The 24,113-nt window shown below is 39.6% G+C and overlaps 1 protein-coding gene across 1 annotated transcript in view; it reads left to right on the plus strand.

Annotated features, from left to right (window-relative positions):
- The window catches only part of LOC109825337 (la protein 1-like), a 28,444-nt gene continuing 9,180 nt past the window's right edge, over positions 4,850 to 24,113 (plus strand). Inside the window, exons 1-7 of the mRNA XM_020392182.1 lie at positions 4,850 to 4,989; positions 5,076 to 5,154; positions 5,239 to 5,388; positions 6,969 to 7,111; positions 20,440 to 20,588; positions 23,468 to 23,542; positions 23,662 to 24,055. Coding sequence (XP_020247771.1) covers positions 4,939 to 4,989; positions 5,076 to 5,154; positions 5,239 to 5,388; positions 6,969 to 7,111; positions 20,440 to 20,588; positions 23,468 to 23,542; positions 23,662 to 24,055 — 1,041 coding nt within the window. The 5' untranslated portion in view covers positions 4,850 to 4,938. The remainder of the gene's footprint in view (positions 4,990 to 5,075; positions 5,155 to 5,238; positions 5,389 to 6,968; positions 7,112 to 20,439; positions 20,589 to 23,467; positions 23,543 to 23,661; positions 24,056 to 24,113) is intronic.

Here is a 24,113-nt window from a genome sequence, read left to right on the forward strand (position 1 = left end):
CTAACAGACACCCGTAATTTTGGACCTTCCCACCAGACTAGGAGCATTATCAATAAAACCATAACCTTAACAACATAAAATTTGCGGTAAAAATTACCTTTTGGGTGCTGCCACGAGCTTCTCCTTTTCTCCTTTCTGTAGACCAAGGAGCGTTCTAGTGGATTCGTTGGACATGGCGATGGTGCCGGTGCTACCCTCTAGATCTGGGCGGGGGCCTAGACTTAAATTTTGAGGTGGACTTCTGGTTGAGAATGGCTGGTTACTATATCCTCTAGAACATTAGCAATCGCAACTTCAGCATCAGATTCAGTACGCACTGCTGTTGTCTGGGCTCTTTCTGAGATTTCGAACTGCTGGGCGTCATCGCTTTCGCTGTGGTCGGCATGGAGTCTTGCTTTGGGGGTTGAATCGCCGTCCATTTTAAGCTATTTGCTTTGATTCAGTTTGCGTTGGAGTCGGTTGATTTAGGGCTAGGGTTTTGAAATGGGTTTCTGGAGTCGGTTTGCTTACAGAAGAGAGATGACATGATACGAACTTGGAGGTAACTCATAACGGGGAATTTTAAATCGAAGGGTATTTTGGGTACTTCGTGAGGGGTTTAAACGGAGTTACGCTTGAGAATTCGTTTTGGGGGCTAGAAGAAAACCACGGAGCATTTTGAGGATAAAGCACCCGTTGAAAAAGTCTTTGGGGAGGGGGAACACGTTTTCTTGTGCTTTGAGAACCGGAATCATTTTTACCAAGGGTTTAATATCATAAATGTTGTGCCTCGAGAATCCAAACCAATCGCCAAGAAAAGATAAACCAACACACCAACAAGCATAAACAATCATTAACACCAGTTTTATGTGGTTCGGCAAGATGCCTACGTCCACGGGGCAAGGAGAGGGGAGTTTTCACTATTAGAAACAATAGGATACAACTAGGGTTACAAATCTCTCACCAAAAACCCACAACAACTCACTCTTGATCTCACAAATTACTCCAACAATAGAAGCCCAATAAAACTCTCCCTTCAGATCTCAAACTTCAGCCTCCAAACCCTAGAAACACCCCTTTGGGTATTTATAGGAAACCCAAACGAAACGGGTCTGGAAAACAGACCCAGACTCAACCCGCTTTGGCGGTCGACCGGCCCGGTCGACCGCCCTCCATCCAGAACAGCTCCAAGAATCCAGAGAGTTCGGCGGTCGACCGCGTCGGTCGACCGCTACCATCTTCGGTCGACTGTGTCGGTCGACCGCCACCAATCCTGATGCCCAGAACCTCCTGTGCACGAACACGGTCGACCGGGCCGGTCGACCGCCACCCTGACAACCTGAATCCTAAGCCTGAAACCTGATCTCTGCCAATTCTACAAATCTCCACCTCGGTGAAGATTTCCCAAATCTGAGCCGACACCGAACAAACCAATGCCTCAACTGCTACATCCAGTATGCCATGGCAACGGACTCATAACAACGGACCCCATCCACAACACGTCGAGACCCAAACGAGAGTGCAAACACTCAACCCCAAAACCAACTATGTCTACTCACCAAATCGAACTGAGCCTACACCGACTACATCAAATGTCTCACTTGCTGAGACCCAAATGGGAGTGCGAACACTCACCCCAAATGTCAATGTCGCTCACCAAATCGGCTGCATCAGAAAACTGACTGCCTACGTATCCTCTCCAATGAATTAAGCCTTCACGTAGTTCACCCAATGGCCTCCAAAGGCCCTCAATCCAACCTGCGGCTGATAACATCATAAACGACCCCAATCTAAAAACAGTCCAATACCTCCACCTGAGATGAAACAATGGCCGTATCCAAAACATATCCATCACCTGCATCCATATCAACTACCTCATCATCTGCACTCATAAATAAATGACTCCCACGCTGTGTCACCTCAGCTGGAATCCCAACCAATACAGAATGACCTGGAGTATGTGGGGAAATCCCCACCCAATGTGGAGTAGCATCAACCTCCACCCACTGCGATATCCCTCTGACCTGATCAATACTCTCCACCTGCCGAGAGTCCAAAGTGACAAACCTGCTCAGACCAAACTCAGAAGCTCCCCACTAATAGCCGAATGAACTCCTTAATCCCAAATGCGCAATCAGATCCAATCTCATATCAGCGATGTGACCAAGTGCTGGGTAGCCCAATATCCGACGCCAACCAAAATCTGAAGCAGCTCCACCAGATCTAACAACTCTATACGCAGCAGTCGGAAACCTCATAAGATGACCCAAACCTGTCGAAGCCTGAATACCAGATCCACTACTCGACAACCAATACCGATCCTCCTCCAGAAAAGAACGGCTCACTGAATCCGTCATCTCATCACGTCGCCCCACTGTCTCCTCTCCTCTGAAGTGTCTCCAACTGCCATGAGCTCGGCACCAATGCAAGAAAGGACTCCTACTAGAATAAGTACGACTGGTAATCTTTCTGCCCATACACCTCCTCCAACTGTTGCGGACAACTAGGGCTTTATACCAACGGGACTTGGTTGCAACCCAAATATGCCTAGTACAATCCCCAACATAGGAAACAAAATAACGATTACCTCCCGATGATGCCTCCTCGGAAAGCCCCCCAATGCCTGACTGAACACCTCCAATAAGACCCCTCGATCGATGGATAGAAGTGCTAAACTCCACCTCGGTCTTCTTCTAGCCATAGAAGTAGTCAGCGCCCTATCAACTACCGTGCTCCCAAGTAGATAATACAAGTTACTCCGCCTGACTCCCTTCATCACAATTATGGACCCCGATGTGACCTTCAAGCGAGAATCCGCCAAGGTCACCCTATAGCCTGATGCCTCTAATACCCCAAGTGAAATGATGTTCTTCCTCAGTTGAGGAACGAACCTCACATCAGCCAACTCCCGGATCATCCCGTCACTCATCCGAATCCAAACGGTACCAATACCACCAATAGGGCATCTGTGATCATTACCCATGAGAACAACATCCCCTCTTTCCAACTCCAGAAAGCTGGAGAACCAATCCCTTCTAGGGCATATATGATAAGTAGCACCAGAATCCAACATCCACTCGGTGGAGTCGGCAACATCAACTGACGGAAGAGCTGGGCATGAATAGCCCGAAGAATCTGAATCTGAAACATCGCCACTAGCCTTGGCAACATTTACCTCTGAAGCTTGAATAGCTTTCCCTTTATTCTTCACGGCTTGTAATTTTGGGCATTCGGCTTTCCAATGTCCATTCTCTCTACAAAAGGCACACTGATTCCTACCAACTGCAGGATGCCCCCCTCTAGACTACGACCTTCTTCCATGGTTTGGACCTTTAGCTCTTGCAACCAATGCCCTCGCAACCGGCTCAATGGAAGTCTCCTTGTCCTTCTTTCGAAGTTGATAGTTCACAAGGACTGCGGTGACCTCACTATACGAAAGAGATGCCTTCCCATTAATAAGAGTGAGGACGAAGGTCTCATATTCCTCGTCGGGCAAGGAACTCAATAACAACAATGCTTTATCCTCATCTTCAACAATGACATCTACGTTCGCCAAATCTGCAAGTAGCTTCGTGTAGTGGTTCATGTGATCACTAATGGATGTCCCCTTCTTCAATTGGAAGCGATAAAGCCTCCTCTTCAAATGCAAACGATTTTCGACACTCTTTGTCAAATATTTGCCCTCTAGGACCTCCCAAATCTTCTTTGCCGAAGTTTCATTCATCACATCATATTTTAGATCTTGCGTAAGGCAAGACCTAATCATACCACACGCCGTTCTGTTCATTTTATTCCAAACCTTATCATCCATGTTGTCCGGTTTCCCGTCCAACTCCAACGTATCTTCCAAATTTTACGCATTTAGCGCATCCATGACTTCGCATCGCCAAAGTCCAAAATTATTTGTGCCGCTGAACTTTTCCACATCTATTTTCATAGAATGTATATTCAAACTTTGGACGGCCTTCACACTAGAAGAACCCTCCCCATGTTTATCCTTTCCGGCCATAATCTCAAAGCACCCAAACAATTGCGGAACAAACAAGAAAATAGATCCAACTTGAAAAAGATAGAAACTTTACCACAAAGATTCCACCTTTATCACCAATCGAAGCTCTAGATGAACTTCCCAACTGATCTATACCTCCAAAAAGCCCAAACGTTGTCCGGAGCTCTGATACCACTTGTTGTGCCTCGAGAATCCAAACCAATCGCCAAGAAAAGATAAACCAACACACCAACAAGCATAAACAATCACTAACACCAGTTTTACGTGGTTCGGCAAGATGCCTACGTCCACGGGGCAAGGAGATGGGAGTTTTTCACTATTAGAAATCAAGGGGATACAACTAGGGTTACAATCTCTCACCAAAAAAATCCACAACAACTCACTCTTGATCTCACCAATTGCTCCAACAATAGAAGCCCAATAAAACTCTCCCTTCAGATCTCAAACTCCAGCCTCCAAACCCTAGAAACACCCCTTTGGGTATTTATAGGACACCCAAACGAAACGGGTCTGGAAAACAGACCCAGACTCAACCCGCTTTGGCGGTCGACCGGCACGGTCGACCGCGATCCATCGCGGTCGACCGTCCCGATCGACCGACTGCCATCCAGCACGAGGTCTAAAACTCCAGAGAGTTCGGCGGTCGACCGACCACCAAGCAGAAACTTCTGCGGTCGACCGGACCGGTCGATCGCCACCAATGCTGAAGCCCAGCGAACAATGTACACGAATGCGGTCGACCAGGTGAGCCTCGAACCTGATCTCCGCCAATTCTACAATAAAACCATAGTAATCAATGATGGGTCCCACTCATATTCTGATGGGATTTCTACTCGTATTAGTCTGCAAAATATAAATAATCCTGTCCAATTATAAGCCCTAAAACCCTTAAAAACCCCTCGAAGCCCTAGAAAACATCTCAATCCCTCTCTTTCTTCTTCAATTCTCCAATGGCGGTCGCCTGCTTGGACGAGAGCATGGCAGCCAAAGTGCTCCGTCAGGTGAACCACAATCATAAACCTTAATCCCTCTCTTTTTTATGGGAAAATTTCGATTTTTAAACTTTATTTTGGGTGATTTTTCGCAGGTGGAGTTCTATTTCAGCGACAGCAATCTTCCAAGAGACAAATTCTTGAGGGAAACTGTTAATAAGAGCGAAGATGGATGTATGCATACTTCAAGAAACGATATTTTTTTTCTTTTTTAGCGTCTTTTTTATTTCTAGTTCTAAGTTTGGTTGGTTTTTGTAGTGGTGAGCTTGGCTTTAATATGTTCATTTGCTCGGATGAGAAACCATCTCGGTTTGGGTGATGTGAAGGGGGAGGGGGTGCCGGAGGAGATGGTGTTGGCGGTGGCGGAGACATTGAGGAAGTCTACTTTGCTCAAAGTTTCTGAAGACGGTGAGAGTTTTTGTTCTTAAATTTGTAATAATCATGGACAAATTTTTGAAACCAACCTTTTTTCAACTTTATTGAGCAAAATCGACCTCGTGGGAAAAAAATAGGCAAAACCGACCCTTTTCAAAAGAAAAGGGTCGGTTTTGCAATTGTAGAGGTTTTATGAAGTGCACGGGACTACTACTCCCGTGCACTCCGTAGTCGAGAGAGCTTGCTGGAAACAAAGTGCACGGGACTAGTAGTCCCGTGCACTTTGTTTCCAGAGATTGCTGGAAACAAAGTGCACGGGACTAGCAGTCCCGTGCACTTTGTTTCCAAGAGCCCTTCAATTCAAATGTCTAGTTGCCTTCTATTACCTTGGAAAGACCTCAACTATTCCCTTGTTTATAGAAGAAAAATGGGTATTGGTTACTGTTTCCATTGGCTATGATGCACGCGAAGGTCATCATCTTAACCTTCCCCATTTTCTCAACTCTCTCACATCAAGCTTGACAATTTATTATATAATGTTGGTTCGGTGGGGGGCAATGAGCTTTCCCTAGCTAGCAATTCACCAATTGATATTTACGTATTGGACAACATAAGGGAAAATTCAGCACGAGTACATCTTCATCCCCATTTCTTTTAAGCTGGAAACAAAGTGCACGGGACTACTAGTCCCGTGCACTTTGTTTCCAGCAGGCTCTCTCGACAACGAAGTGCACGGGACTAGTAGTCCCGTGCACTTCGTAAAACCTTCACAATTGCAAAACCGTCCCTTTTCTTTTAAAAAGGGTCGGTTTTGCCTTTTTTTTTCCACGAGGTCGATTTTGCCCAATAAAGTTAAAAAATGGTCGGTTTCAAAAATTTGTCCTATTTGCAATGTACCCAACGAAATCTACTGCTATGCGATCTCCCTCCCCCTTCACGCATACACCACTCCCCAATTTTACCGCACTGAGTTAAAATACCCTGCAAAGTTATTTAGAGAGTGCGAGAGCGAGAGTGGGGGTCAATTGGTACATAAATAGATTTAGGAGGCAAAATTGTAAGTATGATTGGTTTGGCCGTGTATATGGGTAGAAACCCCTCTAATTTTAGTAGAGGATTTTGTAATTAGGTGTCCTTTTATATGGGTAGAAACCCCTTAATTTTAGTAGAGGATCTTGTAACTAGATGTCCTAGATGTAAAAGGTAACATTTTGATGCAATGTGTGATAATATAGTGAATACTTAATTATATAGAGTCATAACAATTTTTTCTGGGCAATCTTTTATTTTGTTCATGCAAATCCCTTTGCTTTCTACAAATAGGATGGATTATAACCGGGCAGACTGTTATAGTGTGGTCTCTATGCACTTAAACTCTTGTTTGATTTAGTGTTAATCTTCTGTCTCCCATTTGTAGCCAGTCTTAGTTCTTTCAGTTATGTCCAATATGTTTATTAATGAAATGTTGACCAAACTAAGTTCTTGATTTTGTTCTGTGTTTGTTGGTAAGTTGCTGTCCTTCTTTACTCTGTGTATGTTTCTACCTTAGCTTTTAGAATAAAGCTTTGATGTATGAAGAAGTGCGATCCTAGTGTTTGTAATCATATTCTCAGGGAAGAAGGTTGGTAGGACGACTGAACTATCAAAGCCGGAGGAGGTAATTGAGCAAGTAGATTCAAGAACAGTTGCAGCATCTCCTTTGCCGTATGATGTTACGATTGAAGATATGCAGTCCATTTTTGGCCAACATGGGAAGGTAAATGCCATAGATGTTGATTGTTTATCATTCAGATTGTAATTGCCATAGATGTTAATTGTTTATCATCCATATTATCTCACTGATTAGTAAATCAGTTTTGGTTATGCATATTTTGCGAACCTTACATTGTGCATATACCCAAGCACACAAGTACTTCTGTGTTAGCATTTTTATTAGCTGTTTCTCTGTCTGTGACTCTGTTGCAGTGCTAACTTTTGCCATGTAGCAGTTCTAGTTAGCGAGAAGCTATGTTACTTGGGTAGTTCTAATCTGAAGCCGTACCCTTACCCGACATATTCCTGCACCCATACCCGTACCCAAACTCCTTTGGCACTGCTTGCATAATTGCATGCATTTATTCAAGCATGTACTCAATTATACAATACATGTTTTAATTTAAAACACTTGACATTCAGTTTGTGGACATATATCCTACACTTCACACCACTTCTTGAAACTCGTTGGAGGATAAGTGAGGTTCCAAATTGTGATTTTGAAGGTCGCTTGGATGTCTTGTTCAAAAACTAGTGCTTTTCCAATTTATAATTCGCATAATAAAAGAAACATACAAAGGCTATAGGAATTTTAATTTTAATTATTGTTCTTATATAAATTATTAATCTCAATATATAATATGTGTATATAAATATTTATATAGCCATGTACCCGTACCCTATCTTTTACAAGTTTGCATTGTCCCATACCCATACCGGTACTCATGCAGCATACATGCGAAGGGAGCAATGAAATTTTAGTATTGTGACATTCAACCTATCTTATCTATTGTTTCCATGTGTTGTGCTATTCCTAGTTTTCTGTGATCTGCATGGTTTTCTTTTACTTTTTCTTTCCCCCCTGTTTTCATAAATTCGATGTGATAAGGCATGTAGGTTTTTGGTAGTTTGAATTTCCTTATTGACATCTCATACTCATTACCTGATCTCTTGCTTATTACTTGGCTTGGAGTAAAGTACACCTGACAAGCCTGGGTAATAGATTTGCGGATAAAGTTTTTGCATGAAAGTCACTTAACATAAGTGGTTGTAATGGGAGAAATAACCAACGAAAGCCCTCTCTTCATCTTGAACCTAGTGCCAGTTGGCCTAGGCATTTAAAAGCTTGAGATGTTTGTAATATCATGTCTAATATTCCAATTATATGATCAGGTTGATAAATACTTTTAGAATTTAAAGGAAGTGAACTGGGGCTTCAAATTATATGAAGTAAGGTGAAATCAAGAGTTAGGACGGAATATTGCTTGGTGTCCAGAAGTACAGCAATTCATTGCCATATTTGTAGGTGTAAGTATGATATGTTAGGATGAAACATTCAATAGGATGGGGTCAGATGTTTGGATGAAATTTCTGGTTATGATGTGTAAGCACATAATTGAGAGGGATAGTAGCGAGATAAATTGGCAGATGAGAGTGAGAAGTACATCCTTCATCAGATCTTCTCATTAGATCTTCATGATTTTTAACTGTATAAACATATCCAATTTTGTGGATGGCTTTACGTCAATATGCATCTGAATTGTGTTGCATGCAGGGCACTGACACATGAATGGATGAAACTAGTGAGTGAATATGTTGGCACCATGACAATTTTGTTGAGCCACAAAAGAGATGGACTTCACCACTCCTCTATCTTGGTCCAACTTACTGGTCACATGGGTGCAAATGAACTTCACCACTCTATCTTGGTAACTCATTTACGAAATGAGCTACCATCTCATATGCAATATCCCATATACATACATACATACACGTGGACATATTTGTTTTCTCATATATGTTGTCATATTATTTTATAATCGTGTTCACAAGAATCAAATTGAATTGCATCTGTAAAACCTCAAAAATTTGAAAATATTATCAAAAATAATGATAAATGAGTTCTTTTGTGTTTGGTGATCATTCTAGGATGAATGGATCTGTTTGTAATCGATTACACACACATATATATGTATGATAATGTACTCAGGTATATATAAACTGTCGAGTCTGCTTCAGTGTGCTGGTCGGTCGCCTTACCCTAAATATCTGTCGTCGGGTCTGTTTACCACTCTATCTTGGTAACTCATTTACGAAATGAGCTACCATCTCATATGCAATATCCCATATACATACATACATACACGTGGACATATTTGTTTTCTCATATATGTTGTCATATTATTTTATAATCGTGTTCACAAGAATCAAATTGAATTGCATCTGTAAAACCTCAAAAATTTGAAAATATTATCAAAAATAATGATAAATGAGTTCTTTTGTGTTTGGTGATCATTCTAGGATGAATGGATCTGTTTGTAATCGATTACACACACATATATATGTATGATAATGTACTCAGGTATATATAAACTGTCGAGTCTGCTTCAGTGTGCTGGTCGGTCGCCTTACCCTAAATATCTGTCGTCGGGTCTGTTTTGTATATATATATATATATATATATATATATATATATATATGTGTGTGTGTGTGTGTGTATACCAGACTTTCTCCTCTTTTCTTCTTCGTCCCTTACGTTCTGAGCAGCAGCCACCCCCCTCAAAACCCTAAAAAAATTTATCTTGCTTTGGAAGAAGATTTGAAGCAATGTTCGAGAGGAGGGTGAGATCTACGGTTTTTGTGAAGAAGGATCGAGCTTTTCATCCACGTGTGACAGATCAAAACGTTTTCAAAAGACGAGTTTCATCTTCTCCAAACCCATCCCCGTTTTTCTTGGTTTTTATTGGATTTTTAAAACATATTATATGTGTAGGGATCACCCCCTTAAACTTTATGATGTAAAAGTTTATCTTTTCTGATTTAAAAGTTATGAAACGAATTCTTTAATTAGGATTGAAGGTTTGAAGTAAATCTTGCATGAAATTTTTGCTAATTTAATTGTTTTCATGATGAATTTACAAATATAATCATGTTAGGGTTATTAGATCCCCTCAAACTTATATTTGTGGTTTCATGTATCAGAGCAAATCCTAATTATAGTAAATCAAGATTGTATATATAAGTTTCTTTGAAAAATTTCGATTTTGGTGAATTTTAGAGAAAATCTAACGTTTTTGATTTGTCATCTGATAGGTCGACTGATCAGAAGCATTGGCCGACCGAAAACTAATTTTTCTCAGGATCTGAAAAATTTCCTCTGGTCGGTCGACCGACGCATATATCGATCGACCGATCAAGGCTGGATGTTTATGCATGTTTCGTGCATGTCGCCGCCGGTCGACCGATGAAGAAAATCAGTCGATCGACCTAGTGCTGTTTTGAAAATATTAGGTTATTCCACGCGCATTTGATCGCAACCACGAAATACCAGTCGTACGTCGATACACGTGCGTGACCATGAGAGTGCACATATTGGGCTTGAGCACGCACGAGCTTTTAGGTAGTGCGTAGTCTAATATTTTTGTGTCACGATAGAGTGACGATTGTTTCGGTTTACGATAGTTGCGGATGCTTGAGTGCGTTGGTCCGTGCATCGCAATGAGAACGTGGGCGACTGAGTGCGTTAGTCCGTGCATCGCATGAGAACGCGAGTTACTACACTTCGTGATGCATCATTGTTTCAGTGATTGAGTGCGCATGTCCGTATATTGTATGATATAGCGGGCGACTGCACTCCGAGTGTGATAGTCCGTGAGCTGCATAATACTGCGGACGACTACACTCTACATATTTAGGAAGACTAGAACTCCGACGAGTACTATTTGTGAATGTAGTCTAATATTTGACATTTTTGTGTGGTGATGTATACTTGACGAGGCTTTCACAGGATTTTACACTTGTTTCCGTGCCACTTACCGAGGGTAGCGTGAGATACTACGATACAACATATACGACTTGTTTTGGATGAGATGTTGATGGTGTATTTTTCTTTGTTGACTAATTATTTATAGGATTTAGAGTTGATATTTAGCGATCCATAATTTGAGATACATGGTATATATATGAGAGTTGTCTTGTTTGGATTATTTTGCTCGATGTACTTATCTCGTTTTGTGGATTTCTAAATCTTAACTACTCTTAGTTCAGGATATATGATTTATATATTTATATATGTTATAATAGTATTTTAATATACACCTAACCCCTTCCTCCTGGGAGTGGTGAAGATATTTTCGCTAGCACTTAAACGCTCGTTTTTATTTTTTCAAGCAGCGAGTCAGGGTTCGGAGAGTCGCAAGTTGACGGGGACAGAATATAGATTTTCGTCATTTATAGATAGTTAGTACTCAACAGTCCATTATATTTTGTTTTAACTCTTTTAGATGTGTTTTATTTTGGAGGCTGAGTGCCTATGTACTTTTCAGTTGATTCTTATGTGTTAGAGATACATTATATTTATTTTAGTTTATCAGATGTACTCTCTTTTCTTCTGTTGGAACATATTGATACTGTTGGATGTCTTTTATCTACATTGTGTTTCGTATATTTTCATTTTTGTTGTATCTGTTTGTACCCTCTCTATTTTATACTTTGTTTCTGCTAGAGTGAGCAATTGTGACAGTGAAATATGTTTATGCACAGTGAAGGGTGCATGACGGGTTTGACATCTCTAGGTTCACCTTAGACTGCAGCCATGTGTGAAAACAGGAGCGTCGTAGTTGGTATCAGAGCTCTAGTTTCAGCATCTTTAGGATATTTTGTGTTGAGTCGTGGAGCTAGTATAAAGTTTTCTAGGGTTCTTGTATACAATTCGCTAGAAATTCCTAGATTGAGTGAGGCCGTTATGCGTATAACTTAAAAATTTTTGAGAATTTTTTTTATGATTGTCTTACTTTGATTATAAAGTATTTTCGAGGATACTATGTGTTGTGTTTTTCTATTGCTATTTGCTACGTTATATATGCTTATGGTCTCATTTACTGTGTCTAATGGCTCTTTTCTTGAACTTATAGATGTCGGGACGAGGACGTGATCGTGGTAGATCTCGTACTCAGGGAGCTGGGCAAGCTGAGCCGGGGGGGGAGCCACAACAGGCTCCACGGTATTTGATTGATCTCATAGCGCCGATTGTAGTGAGACAAACAACATTTGGGGAGCGAGTGGCGAATCAGGTTCCGTTAGCAACACCACCTCCTGTGGTTCCACCACCAGTCGTACCAACTGTGCCTATTACAGAGGCATCACCAGCAGTTACACCACCACTAGCTGTTGATAGAGTCGCAGATAGGAGGCTTAGCTATGTTTGGTGGAGAGATATCAGAAGCTGAGGACACCAAAGTTTCAGGGTATATTAGATTCCCTTGAAGCCCATAAGTGAAAGGAAGATGTGAGGAACATCCTATATTTTTTTGACGTCAATTCAGTCCAGAAGTAGAGATTAGCAGCATTTAGCCTCAAGGGCGACGTCGGAGTGTGATATAGACTCCAATTCACATCGGAACAGCGAATGACACTTGGGAGGATTTCACCTATTTCTTTGACGAACAGTATGTATCTTTACGTCGCTACTTTTCTAGATGATTTCACAGTACGAGGTAGCCAATGCTCTCACAGGAGACTTAGACCGCCATTTTTCAAAAGAGCAGAGACGGAAGTTCTAAAGCAGGACAATTCGGAGATAAGGGCAAAGGCAAGAGATCATTTTCAGGATTCGAAGGTCCCCATCGACATGACAAAGGTTCTCAGCAACAGCAGCAAGACTCTCATAAGAAGGGATCACAGCAGGATCAGAGAGCACCACAACAGCGCATATTTTAGGGTGTTTTTTTTACTGCCTTAAGTTCGGTCATAGGGTTGTAAAGTGTCGTAGTGCACCAATAGGAGGTCAGCAGGGTAAAGGTCAGATTAAGCACCAGAATCGAGGCCAGAGTCAGCAGCCGAGAGTAGAGGCACTACCGACAGCTCCGAGGATAAATGGTCAGGTGCGTGTTATTCAGGAGTTACCTCAAGGACAGATAGTTTTGTATACTCCAGATCCTTCAGCACAACAATCCACAGCTTCCGATCGAGTTTACGCAGTTGTACCGCGTGATCATGGTGCGAGCGGGGTCGTGATGGAAGGTACATTCCTTGTGAACTTCTTTCCAACCCGTATCCTTTTTGATTCAGAAGCTTCGCATTCTTTTATCTCTTATGCTTTCATAGATAGACTTCGGCTAGTCGCACATCCCCTAGATATCCCTTTGTCAGTTTCTACTTCTTTAGGTGAGGTGTCCCTATTAGAGAGTATCTGTAGGAGATGTGTTGTCAGCTTAGATGAGTCTGAGTTCATAGTTGATTTGATCGTCTTACGCATGTGTGAGTTCGATGTGATTCTTGGTATGTATTGGTTATCTTCCTATCATATCAGAATCGACTATTTTGTCAAAATAGTTAGTTTGCGAGCGTTCGATGGGAGTGAGTTGATCGTAGCAACCTCAAAGGGAAGCAGTTTGCAAAGTTATTTCTAGCATACATTAAGAAGGTGTTGCAGCGTGATGAGAGTGCTGTTTTGTGCGAGACCAGAGTAGTCTCAGCGTATCAGGATGTGTTTCAGGACATACCTGGATTACCTCCAGTAAGAAAAGTTGAGTTTTGCATAGAGTTGTAGCTGAGCACTGCACCGATATCATGTGCACCCTATCGTATGACACCTGTTGAGATGAGAGTACAAACTCAGTTAGAGGAGCTCATTGCTCATGGATTTATTCGTCGGAGCTATTCTCCATGGGGAGCACCGGTCCTTTTCGTGAAGAAGGACGAGCCTTTGTTTATGTATCGATTACCGTGAATTGAATAAGGTCACTATTCGAAGCAGGTATCTGTTACCGAGGATTGATGACTTATTCGACTAGTTGCAGGAAGCGTAGTGTTTCTCGAAGATTGATCTTCGATCTGGTTATCACCAGTTACGCGTACGAGCGATGGATATTCTCAAGATCGTATTTTTGATTCGATATGAGTCATTTGAATTTCTTATCATGTCATTTGAGCTAACTAATGCACCTACAATATTCATGGATTTGATGAACCAGGTTTTCCGTCCGTACCTAAAACAATTTGTGATCGTTTTCATTGACAACATCCTCATCTACTCAAAGTCAAAGACTGATCATGAGCAGCTTCTTCGTTTGACATTGTAGATTTTACGAGAGCACTAGTTGTACGCGGAGTTTAGCAAATATGAGTTTTGACTTTCAGAGATCAGATTTTTGGGCCACGTCATTAGCAAGGAGGGTATTGTAGTTGATCTAGCTAAAGTCAAGGTAATTCTTGATTAGGAGTCGTCGAAGACAGTTTCAGAGATTCGTAGCTTCTTAGGGCTTGCTGATTATTATAGAAAATTTATCCAATTTTTTTTCAAAATTGCTACTCCATTAACACGCCTTACGAAGAAGGGTGTTCAGTTTGTTTGGGGCCAAAGTGTCAGAATGTCTTTGAGACTTGCTAAGTTGACTTCCGCATCAGATCATTCCGAACAGTGACAAGACCTTTGTTTTCACGGATGCATCATTATTAGGACTAGTAGGCGTTTTGATGCAGACGCAGAGAGTGGTTGCTTATATCTCACGACAGTTGAGGACTCATGAGCAGAATTACCCCACTCACGATTTGGAGTTGACAGTGGTGGTCTTTGCCCTTAAACCTTGGAGACATTATCTTTATGGGGTTCAGTTTGAACTATTTACAGATCATCAGAGCCTGAAATACATTTTCTCTCAAAAGGAACTTAACCAGAGGCAACAACGATAAGTAGAGTTCATCAAAGACTATGAATTCGCGCTTCAGTACCATCCAGGAAAGATCAACGTCGTAGCTGATGTTTTGAGCAAGAAGCGTCGACATAGACTTTCAGCTTTGAGATGCTCGTTATACTGAGATCTTCTTACCCTCAGTCAGTTTGACTTCATACCAGAGGTTAGTCGAAACAGTGCATTTTTGTGGGCATTAGTAATACAGCCATCATGGACTGATAGCGTAGTCAGTGCTCAATTGGAGGACTCTTGGATTCGAACCCGAAAGAGAAAATTTTCAAAGAGCCCAAGGCAGATTGGACCATCGAAACAGATAGAGGTCTTTGAATGAAAGGCCGTTTGGTAGTGCCAGATAATCCACAATTGAAGAAAGAATTGTTTGATGAGGTACAATACCAGGTACAACCAAAATGTACAAGGACTTAAAGAGACATTTTTGATGAAACGGCATGCGTATGGATGTTGCGGAGTATGTATCTAAATATTTTATCTATCAGCAGGTCAAGGCATAACATCAGAGACCAGCGGGTACCCTATAGCCATTACTCATTCCTGAATGGAAGTGAACAGATATTTTAATGGATTTCATTATGGGATTGTCGAGGTCTGGCAAAGGAAATGATTCAATTTGGGAAAATTATCGATCGTTTGACGAAGTCGGCGCACTTCTTACCAGTTAAGATAACTCATACTACAAAGACTTATGCAAGGATTTTTATTCGGGAAATTGTGAGATTGCACGGGGTTTCCGAGACGATCGTATCGGATCGTGGCTCAGTATTCACATCACATTAGAGCTTGCAGAATTCTTTCGGCAACCAGCTAGCTTATAGCAGCGTTTTCCACCCGCAGACAGATGATCAAACAGAAAGAATCAACCAAGTGTTGGAAGACATGCTTCGGGCGTGTGTAATCGATTTCCAAGGCAGTTAGGAGGATCACATATCATTGATTGAGTTTACCTACAACAATAGTTACCAAATGATCATAGGTATGGTTCTTTATGAATCATTGTGTGGGAGGTCCTGTAGATCTCCAATTTGTTGGACAGAGCCGGAGGATAGCCTACTGCTTGGGCCAGATCTCGTGAGACAAACTTCAGAGTAGATAGCGTCGATTCGGAAGTGTATTCTTGCAGTCCAGAACCGACTAAACTTTCCAGCGTCAATGTTGTGTGTGCATGATGATGTCTTTCATATCTCGATGCTTAAGAAACATTTACGAGACGAAGAACAACCGAGAGTGGTTGATATATCAGATTTGGAAATTCAGACGGATTTGACTACAATTGAAACACATGTTCACATTCTTGCTAGGGAGGATAAGGAACTCCGGAATGAAGTAATCCCATTGGTAAATGTGCAGTGGAATAGGAAGGGAGTTGAAGAAGCTCCTGGGAACGTGAGGAGGATATGCGTCACGACTATCCACACCTGTTCGAGCAGGTATATTGCTAGTCATGATATCGTCGATATTCATCTTATCTATTTAGTCGCATTTACACTTCACGTTGGAATGTGAGTATTAACACTTAGCACCTAATCATTCGGAACATATGGTATATACATGGGGTTCATTGTTTGGATTTTTTACTCGACGTATTAGTTCTGTTTAATTAGAGGTTAAGTGAGAGTATTCACATTCTAGATGTTAAGTGTAAATATTGCGCATATTACACATACCTGGTGATTGATAATAACTTGCTGAATTTCGGGGACGATTTTTTTTAAGGAGGGGTGAATGTAAAACCCCAAAAATTTAAAAATATTATAAAAAATAATGATGAATGAGTTCTTTTGTGGTTGGTGATCATTCTGGGATGAATGGACCTGTTTGTAATCAATTTTAGATCAATTATATATATATATTATATATATATATGTATGATAATGTACTCAGGTATATATAAATTATCGAGTCTGCTTTAGTGTGCTGGTCGGTCGACCGACCCAAAAAATTGGTCGACCGATTGACAGCTGACGGTTTTTGCTTGGTTTCTGGTCGGGTCTGTTTTGTACATATATATGTGTGTATACCCGACTTTCTCCTCTTTTCTTCATCCCTCGCGTTCTGAGCAGCAGCCACCACCCTTAAAACCCTAGAAAATTTTATCTTGTTTTGGGAGTAGATTTGTGAAGAAATGTTCGAGAGGAGGGTGAGATCTACAGTTTTTTTGAAGAAGGATCGAGCTTTTCTTCCACGTGTAACAGATCAAAACGTTTTCAAAAGGCGAGTTTCACTTCTCCAAATCTATCCTCGTTTTTCTTAGTTTTTATTGGATTTTTAAAACCTATTATATGTGTAGGGATTACCCCCTTACAGTGTTATTGAGGTGCGAGGTACAATGTGGGGCGCAAGGGCCCCTTACGCGCACCATGCGTAAGGCACACAACGATGTGTGCGACTCACTAAGTCAAGGCACACACCTTAAATATATCTTTTCCAACATAAGACGAATAAGCATAGAAACAACATATTTATAATTTACATATAAAAAGACTAAGCTATATAATTTCCCCTACTAAATCATCAAACCATGCTCACTGACTTTTTTAAGTAACAAATAAGAAATATGTATTTTCATTTAAACTATAAAATGTTTATTTTTAAAGTAACAGTTAATAAATATGATTGTTCATAATTTTCTAGTTACCATTTTAATTGCTAGGTAGCATGAACTTGTTTGAAGTTGTAATTTAGAGACACTCAAGCAAATGTATGAATCTTTCATCTAAACATGAACAAATATGAAATATACAACCACTTGTCTGATTTCACATAAAGTTGGAGAATGAAGTAGCAATTAGCAACAATTATACTAAATCATCAATTACTTTTTTTTAGAGGTTAAACATGAAAAGATGGAGGGTGAAGTAGCAAGAATTAAACAAATATCTCAGATGTATTAAACATGTAAATTATTTTTAAAAAATAGAAGAAAAAAGGCAAAAGCTTACCTGAACGTTGCCTGAGATGGGGTCGCCGTTGGCTAGCCTATCCGGTGGCTCCGTTGGTTGTCAAAGCAATCGAGATGAGAGAGGGACGAGACGAACGATTGAGAGTGAGAGAGAAGAAAGAGAGAACAACGCTGAAAATATAGTAATCGGGAATCCTAATGACTGATTGGTTTTTTTAAAAACGGGTTTAAGGAATTAACTGGTCTTATATCCGAAACCCAATTCAAGTAAAGGGATCTCAACTCTATGTTGTAGGGCGCATGGAAGTGTGCGTCCCAGCTAAAGCGCAAGGCGCATGTCAGGCGCGCGCCTTGTGAGAGTGCAGCGCCCGCCTCTGGTGTGTGGCGCTTTTGTCCTAGTCTATAGCGCATCGTGCCTGGGGCGCACATGAGGCGATGGCCTCAATAACACCGCCCCCTTAAACTTTATGATGTAAAAGTTTATCTTTTCTGATTTAAAAGTTATGAAACATTTTTTAATTAGGGTTGAAGGTTTGAAGTAAATCTAACATGGGATTTTTGCTAATTTAATTGTTTTCATGATGAATTTACAAATATAATCATGTTAGGGTTATTAGATCCACTCAAATTTATATTTGTGGTTTCATGTATCAGAGCAAACCTTAATTATAGTAAATCAATATTGTATGTATGAGTTTCTTTGAAAAATTTCGATTTTGGTGAATTTTAGAGAAAATCTAACGTTTTTGATCTGTCACCTAGTCGGTCGACCGATCAGAAACATCAGCCGACCGAAAATTAATTTTTCTCGGGATCTGAAAAATTTCCTGTGGTCGGTTGACTAATAAAAATAATCAGTCGACCGATTGGTCATCAAATCTGTGGATTTTTCTCTGGTAGTCCGACATATATCGGTCGATCGATCAAGGCTGAATGTTTATGCATGTTTCGTGCATGTCTCCGCCGATCGATCGATGAAGAACATCAGTCGACCGACCTAGTGCTGTTATGAAATTGTTGGGTTTTTCCACGTGCGTTTGATCGCAACCACGAAGAACAAGTCGTACATCGATACATGTGCGTGACCATGAGAGTGCATGTATTGAGTTTGAGCACACACGAGCTTTTGGGTAGTACTTAGTCTAATACTTTTTTGTGTGTCACGATAGGGAGTGATGATTGTTTCGGTTTACGATAGTTGCGGATGCTTGAGTGCGTTAGTCCATGCGCCGCAATGAGAACACGAGCGACTACACTCTGAGTGCGTTAGTCCGTGCACCGCATGAGAATACAGGCGACTACACTCCGTGATGCATCATTGTTTCGTTGATTGAGTGTGCATGTTCGTGTATCGTATGATATAATGGGCGACTGTACTCCGAGTGTGATAGTCTGTGAGCTGCATAATACTACAGACAACTACACTATACATATTTAGGAAGCCTAGAACTCAGACGAGTACTATTTGTGAACATAGTCTAATATTTGACATTTTTATATGGCGGTGTATACTTGACGAGGCTTTCATAGGATTTTACACTTGTTTCCGTGCCACCTACCAAGGGTAGCGTGAGATACTACAATACGACTTGTTTTGGATGAGATGTTGATGGTGTATTTTTCTTTGTTGACTAATTATTTATAGGATTTAGAGTTGATATTTAGCGATCCACAATTTGAGATACATGGTATATATATGAGGATTGTCTTGTTTGGATTATTTCGCTCGATGTACTCATCTCGTTTTGTGGATTTCTAAATCTTAACTACTCTCAGTTCAGGATATATGATTTATATATTTATATATGTTATGATTAGTATTTTTATATACACCTAACCCCTTCCCCCTGGGGTGGTGGAGATATTCTCGCTAGCGTTTTAACGCTCGTTTTTATTTTTTTCAAATAGCGAGTCAGGGGTTCGGAGAGCCGCAGGTCGACGGGGACAGAGTATAGATTTTCGTCATGTATAGATAGTTAGTTAGTACTCCATAACAGTCTATTATATTTTGTTTTAACTCTTTTAGATGTGTTTCATTTAGAGGTTGAGTGCCTATGTATTTTTTAGTTGACTCTTATGTGTTAGAGATACATTATATTTATTTTAGTTTATCAGATGTACCATCTTTTCTTCTGTTGGAACATATTGATACTGTTGGATGTCTTTTATCTACATTGTGTTCCGTATATTTTCATCTTTGTTGTATCTGTTTGTACCCTTTCTATTTTATAATTTGTTTCTGCTAGAGTTATAGCAATTGTGACAGTGAAACATGTTTATGCACAGTGGAGAGTGCTTGAATGGTTTGACATATCTGGGTTTACTTTGAACTGCAGCAATGTGTGAAACCAGGGGCGTCGCAGCATCCAAGTTTTCAAAGATCTTGTGTGTCCTTGCAACTATGTCCCCTGTATCTATGTCCCATGTCCTTACCTTCACAGCATAGTTGGGCATGTATTATATGTGATATGCTCTTAGAATTACATGATTTGTTCTTTATGGATTTCAATTTCTGCTTTACATGTCTCATTTGCTTATTACCAACTTCTTTAACTGTCAGTTACTTTTACGACCTTAATTGGGATTTACCTATTGTGTATGCATATTGATACACACTTAGACCTTAATTGGGATTTACCTATTGTGTATGCATATTGATACACACTTAGAATATAATACCCCTTAAATTATTGTCTTAGATCCTTTTATGGATGCTTGCAGGTGAACAGTGTGAGATTGCCACGTCGTTTTCGTGATAAAAGATATTTTTGTGGCACTGCATTGATTGAGTTTTCAGAAGAGGAGGATGCCAATAAGGTTTTGAGTGCAAGCATGGTTTTTGCTGGTGCGGAGCTAGAGATGAAGCCCAAGTAAACAAGAACCCCATTTTAAGCTAATTTCTGCTTTTTTCAATAACAATATTTATGTTTATGTCTTGCATACTGGTAATGCGATCTTTAAGCTAATTCTGTATTTTTTGCAATCTTGCAATATAAAAATAATTAGGCTCAAACTTGTTAAAAGTTGATTATTCCTAACACCTATTCTGCGTTATGCAAATAACCAGAAAATTTAAATCCTAAACTTTTATTAACTCGCTAAATTTTGTTTTTATATGTTAGGGGACTTGTTCATTTTTTTTCTTTTGTTTTTATAGGCACAGATTGTTTGTTGGTGGTCTGCATTATGACTTGAAATTGTGAACTAAAATGGAAAAACATGTAATAGCATGTCAACTTTGGCTTTAGGTAAACCTTGATCTGTAATTGTTTTGTTGCAAATAACAGTTTTCTGGTGCAGATATTGATACAAGACAATGGTGGATCGTCCATCAAAAGATTTTAAGATCTCTTAGAATAATTTTAATTTTAGTAATATTTGATTTGATCCTATGTTATCTTCTTTTTAGTTAGGATTTCTTTAGGATTTGATATTGAAATCTCTTTCTATTTTAGCTAGGATTTTATTTGATTGCATATTTTAGTTTTGTTAGTTTTGATTCGATTAGGATTTTTATTTGCTTCCTTATGTGTTTAGTTGCTTTCTTTTCCTATAAATAAGAAATGTAATCCTCCATGAGGAATATATTGATGAATAAAAAAATTAATTTTGATTTTGAGCATGTGAATTGTTTATTGACATGTGAAGTGTCTTTTGAGGTATGAAGCTGTTGGGTGTGAGACTCCTACGTGTGATGCCTAGTACTTATTAAAATTCTCTTTCAATTATCCTTCTCGATCATCCACCACTCATTTCCCCTCCAAAAGAATCTGCACCATCCAACCAGTCAAAACACCTCCGCATAAATAAAAAAGTTACTGTTCAACCGTGAACAATATCCGCATACTGTTCACCTTGGTAGTCTTCTTCTTCGTCATGAATTTTAACCTCATTTCTCCAAGTCCTCGACGATTTCTCCCCTCCAGATCGGAACCCTCACGCCTCTCCATCGTTTGGTATCTGAGCCGAAGGATCCACAATTATCAGGGGTAAAATGTCACTACCTCCTTCACAAGGGTATGATTTTAATCCATTAATTTTGGTACCCTAGCCTACTTTTATGAATTTGATGGATATGAGGAGCCTTATGAATTTAACGTTTGGATTTTCAATATAGAAGATATATTTTCTATCTATGATATGTTAGAACTGACAATGTATTTATATGCTAAGTGTAGGTGAAAGAGGGGCAAAATATTGGTGGTATAGAAACTATTATCATTCAAATGTCCGTTCATGGACAATTATGAAAGCTCTTTTAGAGAGGAGGTACTTTAGTCCATCATCTAGAAGATATTGTTTCTCTTTAAATCATGAAGTAAAACCAACACAAATTTCTCAACCCTAGCCAGATGTGGATTTTCAATCAAAATTTAATTTCAATCCAGATGTGAAACTTGAGTCAGACGAGAAAGCAGAGCAAAATTAACAATTTAATCAAGAACGAAAGCCCTAGTCTGAGCGTGAGCTAGAATCAGATGTATATCAAAAAATCAATGTAGAGTGCGAGCCTGAACTACAGCCAGAAGAAACAAATCAAACGATAGATCCAGAGCCTAAGCTTAAACAAGAGTTGTAACAAAAAACAAAGCAACATGTCGATCTAATGCTCGAGCTTGAATAAAACCTAGAGCTCAAGTTAAGCCTAGAATCCAAACTTAAGATCACTATGCAATGTGAATTTCAAGATAATCTGGTTATTGACTTAGTTATTCTGAACCCTCCACCACCAACTCAGTATCAGGTTTTACAGATCATCTTGAAGACTTTGCAATCTACAACAAAATTTTTCTCACTAATCAAGTCAATATTACGCTTTCCCATTATAAAACTCAAGGTCGAATTTTCTCTAACAAGGGGAGATTTGATGCAGGACAATCATAGATCGTCCATCAGAAGATTTTAAGATCTATTAGAATAATTTTAATTTTAGTAATATTTGATTTAATCCCATGTAATTTTTTAAAGTTAGGATTTCTTTAGGATTTGATTTTGAAATCTCTTTCTATTTTAGTTAGGATTTTATTTGATTGCATCTTTTAGTTTTGTTAGTTTTGATTTGATTAAGATTTTTATTTACTTATATGCTTAGTTACTTTCTTTTTCTATAAATAAGAAATCTAATCCTCCATGAGGAATAGATATTGATGAATAAAAAAATTGAGTTTGATCTTGAGCATGTGAATTGTTTATTGGCACGTGAAGTGTCTTTGGGGTGTGAAGTCCTTGGGTGTGAGGTCCCGTGATGCCTAGTACCTATTAAAATTTTCATTCAATTATCATTCTCGCTCATCCACCACTCATTTCCCCTCTAAAAGAATCCCCACCATCCAACCAGTCAAAAAACCTCCACATAAAAAAAATTACTGTTTAACCGTGAACACGACCCACATACTGTTCATATTGGTAGCCTTCTTCGTCATGGATTTTGAACCCATTCCTCCAAGTCGTTGAAGATTTCATGCCTCTAGATCAAAATCGTTTCGCGCCTCCCCACAAGACAAGACATACCGTTTTATGTGGCCTATCTCCTATGATGTTTTATGCTTAATGTAATTGGATAAGTCATGAAAGTCCAATATTGTAATTAATTGATAATTGAACATTTTCAACTGTTAACTTTGTGTTTTTCACATATTGTTAATTTTACTTGGATTGAAGATTACCAGTATTAGTTATAGATAATATGTGGATTTGTGGAGTCAATTGAGCTTTTTGACTTATTAATGGAATTTTATTGTAAATGCAGAAAAGATTTTGATGCTGAAAGAAGAAAGAAGTGGGAAGATATTGAAAAAGCTCATAATACTTCAACAAATGGGGGGTAGATTCGTTTACTTAGTCCTTTGCTTATTTTCAATTTGACCCTTCAAACTCCAAGTCATTGCGTTGAATGATATACTTATATAACCTTTTTATGTTTGATGTGATTTGTAATGATAGCTACCCGAAGGGCTTGATTGTTTCGTTTAAGTTGAAAAACATTACACCTGAAGGGTCCATAGAAGAAAATGGTCAGAGTGCGGAGGTCAACAATGAAGTACCAGACACTAAGGGAAAGGTAACTGAGATTGCTGAAATGAAAACCTCAGAAAATGATGTTGATGATGAAGGAAAATCTGCAGAACATGTTGAAAAGGGAAATGGCGAAAAGGTTAATGAAGATCTCATCGAAGAGACCAACAAAAAAGCTGATAATGCCTTACAAGGTGAGGTTAAGGGCACTAATGGTTTATCAGTGGAAGGTGGAGAGAAGAATGCCAACTTAGCTGACAATGAAAATGTAGTTGCTCGAGAGGATCTGAAGAAGATCTTCCAAAAGTTTGGAAATGTTAAGGTATTTTACTGATTCATTACATATTATTGGGAGCATTACTGTGCCCTTTTCTACTTTT

The sequence above is a fragment of the Asparagus officinalis genome, chromosome 10 (assembly GCF_001876935.1).
Source record: "Asparagus officinalis chromosome 10, Aspof.V1, whole genome shotgun sequence".
NCBI classification, from domain to species: Eukaryota; Viridiplantae; Streptophyta; class Magnoliopsida; order Asparagales; family Asparagaceae; genus Asparagus; species Asparagus officinalis.